General features: G+C 49.3%; 1 protein-coding gene across 1 annotated transcript; it reads right to left on the bottom strand.

The window, feature by feature from the left end:
* Nucleotides 1-1,543: 1,543 nt before the first annotated feature.
* trmt112 (tRNA methyltransferase activator subunit 11-2) lies at nt 1,544-3,800 on the bottom strand. Its single transcript, XM_079744527.1, has 4 exons — nt 3,582-3,800; nt 2,956-3,057; nt 2,015-2,107; nt 1,544-1,833 (listed from the first exon to the last, which is right to left on the bottom strand). Exons 1-4 carry the CDS (start codon nt 3,654-3,656, stop codon nt 1,732-1,734), a joined length of 372 nt encoding a protein of 123 aa, XP_079600653.1. The 5' UTR covers nt 3,657-3,800; the 3' UTR covers nt 1,544-1,731.
* Nucleotides 3,801-3,990: the final 190 nt, after the last annotated feature.

The following is a 3,990-nucleotide window of genomic DNA, read 5'->3' on the forward strand; positions in this document are numbered from 1 at the left end:
ACAACCTTCTGCCACACATAAAAAAAAGTGTACAAAATCAAATCTCTCGATGAAAGGGCGCCTTTGTACTGCCAGGGACCCCTTGAGCAACGTTTCAATAAATCACACACTTACGCCTCCATCAGGTTAACTGAGTTTCAGTTCAGTGATCCACCTTTTTCCACGTCCGAGTGCCACATTGGGTTCAGCTGTGTGGGGGTGGATGTTGTGCAGTCAGACGGGTGTACAGAGCCTGAGACCCAAGGCTCCACTGAAGGGATCCTCACGGTGTGCAGAGAGGGGAGAGGAGAGAGGAGAGGAAGGAGGGGAGGCGGTTGGAGACGTGACACCAAGGATATTGAGGGTATGATTATGCAAGTCAGGCATCTCAAAAAAAAAGGAGTGAAGTGTCCACAGAAATGTTTGCAACCCCCTCTCTTTCTCTACAAAGTAAGTATTTATTCTAGGGCATTTCAGGGCCAAAACCCAATTACCCTTAAAATAATTAATTCGGGAAACTCAAACATTCTCTCCTCCCCAAGAGAGGAAAACTCTCCAGAACCTCCCATCATGCTGAATAACACTCTAACTATATTGCAATTATTTTAAAAGGAAAGTTAAAAAGGCGTGTACAATCTTTATTATTAAATTGCATATCTCTTTTCTATCTCTATATTCAGCCTTCCGTCTATTATTTCGCCCTCCTGAGGCTTACTGTTAATTACAGCCGCGGAGATGGAAGAGACCGTTAATCTGTCAGGGAGGTTTTTATTGCCGCTTTGCTGCCATCCCATCAGACCGTTATTATAGTCGCGGGTGAAGCCCTGTAATTGCCAAGTAAAAGGGGAAGGTAGAGGAGAGAGAAAGAGGGAGAGATAGGCGTGCAAAGAGTGGGATATCATACACGAGACGAGGAGCAGGCAGCATTCTCTCCTTCTATCCTTCTCAGTGTATGGTGTTGGCATAGCTATGTACCCCCCGTCTCTCTCCCTCCCTCCCGTCTCTCCCCTCTCTCGTTTTCTCTCTCCCTCCCGTCTCTCCTCCTCAAATGATAACACGCGGCATGGGAACAAATAGGAGCTTGTTCCAACTTGAAGGCCCGAGAGGCAAAAGCAGACAGCCGAGACCCGAAATTATGTCAACAGATTTTGCCTCGTAGTTAATTTGTCTACGTGGATGTAAGTCGTTGGAAGCCATCGCACAGTAAAAAGACAAGTCAATAAGGTCCACCGCAGAACCCTGGGCGCACCGCCGATCAGACATGCGCTCCCGGCGGTCAGTGTTGAATACTGCACCTTCCAGCTTTTATTTTTTGAAAGAAAAAAAAGGGAAAGAAAATTCTTAAAAAAAACGTCTACTTTTTACTGCCGCTTTCCGAAGACGAATATAGCCGAGCGACTGCCACGTCATGTCTCAGTACTGCATAGACCCAGAGCTGATTAGAGAGCTGGTGTAGACAGAGGGTTCCTACCTCTGAGAGTCTAGTTCTCCTTCACTTCTCTGCCCGGGCTCATTTCCCCATTCTCCATCAGGCCCAAACGGTCAGGAATACAGCAGACATGTACATCAGCAATAACACTTTTATTGAGAAAAAGAACCAAAACAAGATAAAACAAACATAATTATAAAAATAAATCCAACTGAAATCCACTCCTCTAGATGAAAACGGTATCCGGGAAACAATGTGCACCGGGCAGAGCCGGAGTCCGGGTTCACTGTTCTTTGAATTCCCACATCAGATCCCCAGGGTCTCTAGACCTCATCCTCGTTCAGCAGCATGTTGGGGACCCCCCGGGAGATGGGGAACTCACGGCCCGACTCCGGACACTGCAGGCTCCCCTCCACCACCTCAACCTGAGAGCAACCGCAGGCCAAAACAATACTGCATGATGTAACCAGAGACATCTCCATCTTTATACACACATCCAGACATTTAGTACTATATTATACGTTTTAAAAACAAACCTCAACTATGCACAGATGTACATCACACACACACACACACACACACACACACACACACACACACGTGTACCTCCAGCAGAACTTTGTGGACCTTCTTCAGGAACTCTTCGTTGTTCTCGTAGTCGGCCACCAGCTCAGCGGGGAGGTCTTCCAGGTGGCCAAGCTGGATGGGGGGGGGGGGGGCAGACGTATTAGTCAACAGCACTACAACACTTATAGTTTTTTGATGTACACTCTCTTCAGGGCTGCCACTCGAAGCAAAATGTGACATTACATATATATAACATCTGTTCCATATATACTGTCTTCAAATAATATAGGTTTATAGACAAACACTATTTCAAGATAACATGTTCTTCTGTTAGTGACAAAGAGAAGAGAGGATTAGGGGATGATTTTGAAGGATATGTTCACATATCCTTCTTAATCTTGGCTTGGTGGAACTAGAAAGTTTGTGCAAGCTTGAAATGTTGGATGACATCATCGTAACCACATGGAAAGCCCTGCCAAGCAGTACCCCTTGCCCCTCACCCCTTCAGCAGCCTGCAGTACCCCCGTGGACCCCCCTCACCCCTTCAGCAGCCTGCAGTACCCCCGTGGACCCCCCTCACCCCTTCAGCAGCCTGCAGTACCCCCGTGGACCCCCCTCACCCCTTCAGCAGCCTGCAGTACCCCCGTGGACCCCCCTCACCCCTTCAGCAGCCTGCAGTACCCCCTTGGACCCCCCTCACCCCTTCAGCAGCCTGCAGTACCCCCTTGGACCCCCCTCACCCCTTCAGCAGCCTGCAGTACCCCCGTGGACCCCCCTCACCCCTTCAGCAGCCTGCAGTACCCCCTTGGACCCCCCTCACCCCTTCAGCAGCCTGCAGTACCCCTGTGGACCCCCCTCACCCCTTCAGCAGCCTGCAGTACCCCCGTGGACCCCCCTCACCCCTTCAGCAGCCTGCAGTACCCCCGTGGACCCCCCTCACCCCTTCAGCAGCCTGCAGTACCCCCGTGGACCCCCCTCACCCCTTCAGCAGCCTGCACCAGTGCACTCCACTCCAGTTTGGGGATCATCCGGCTCACAAACTGGGAGTTGAACTCCACCTCGTTCACCTTCACCTCTGTTGCCTAGGAGAAGGGAAGACACACACCATCAGTCCACTTAAATATCACAACACAACACTAGCAAGATGTGATTGTGTAAGTGGGAAGGGGACTCTGTCGGTGACCAGTTCATCATTTAACAGTATCTATATCTAAAGAGAAGCAGGCCCCCCTAAGGTTATTTACAAGAAGCATTCGGGCATCTGGCAAGGAGGCCCACTGGGCGCCACCCTTGGGAGGTGCTCCAGGCCCGACCAGTGGGGAGGAGACCTCGGGGAAGACCCAGGACTAGGTGGAGAGATTATATCTCAACAACGGCCTGGGAACGCCTCGGGACCCCCCCCGTCAGTGGTCAATGTGGCCCGGGAAAGGGAAGTCTGGGGACCCCTTCTAGAGCTGCTGCCCCGCGACCCGACCCCAGATAAGAGGTTTTGAAGATATATTAAAAGTTACCAATTTAAATCTTCACCACGCGAAATAAATCCCCATCTGCTGAATTAGAAGGAAATAATTCACTGTGACACACACACACACACACCTCCTCGTACCTTGATGAGCAGCGGGTAGCCCTTGGTCACCCCCTTCACGTGGGACGTCAGCATGTTGTGCGTCAGTAGCTTCATGTTTAAAAAGGTAGTGGTGTGCTAACGATGCTCTTCAAAGTTAGGACACGGTCGACTCTGCGGAAGACTTATTGTTCAATACGTCTGATCTGTCAGGTTGTTTCAAAAAGCCTGCTCTGAAAAACAACACATGTGAACCGGAAGTTTCCTCGGTGCATCGGTTCAGTGTTCCCCGAAACATTTACTCAGAAAAGATTTCCGTTTGGAATTACTGTTGAACTTTTAAAGGTCGAAAGAAATACCAGCGGGATTAATAGTATCACCTGTTAGTCAGTTTAAGGGAAAATCTTTTTTTTTATAATAATTTTTATTCATGTATTAATTTGTATATGCA

Source organism: Pollachius pollachius (genome assembly GCF_949987615.1).
Source record: "Pollachius pollachius genome assembly, chromosome: 10".
NCBI lineage: Eukaryota > Metazoa > Chordata > Actinopteri > Gadiformes > Gadidae > Pollachius > Pollachius pollachius.

Bases quoted from the DNA above. Each gene is read 5' to 3' on its own strand.
- trmt112 (XM_079744527.1), bottom strand. From the start codon at position 3,656: ATGAAGCTACTGACGCACAACATGCTGACGTCCCACGTGAAGGGGGTG. The intron at 3,058-3,581 runs GTACGAGGAGGT...CCCTTCTCCTAG, and splicing joins GCTACCCGCTGCTCATCAAG to GCAACAGAGGTGAAGGTGAA. The intron at 2,108-2,955 runs GTGAGGGGGGTC...CCCCCCATCCAG, and splicing joins TGGTGCAGGCTGCTGAAGGG to CTTGGCCACCTGGAAGACCT.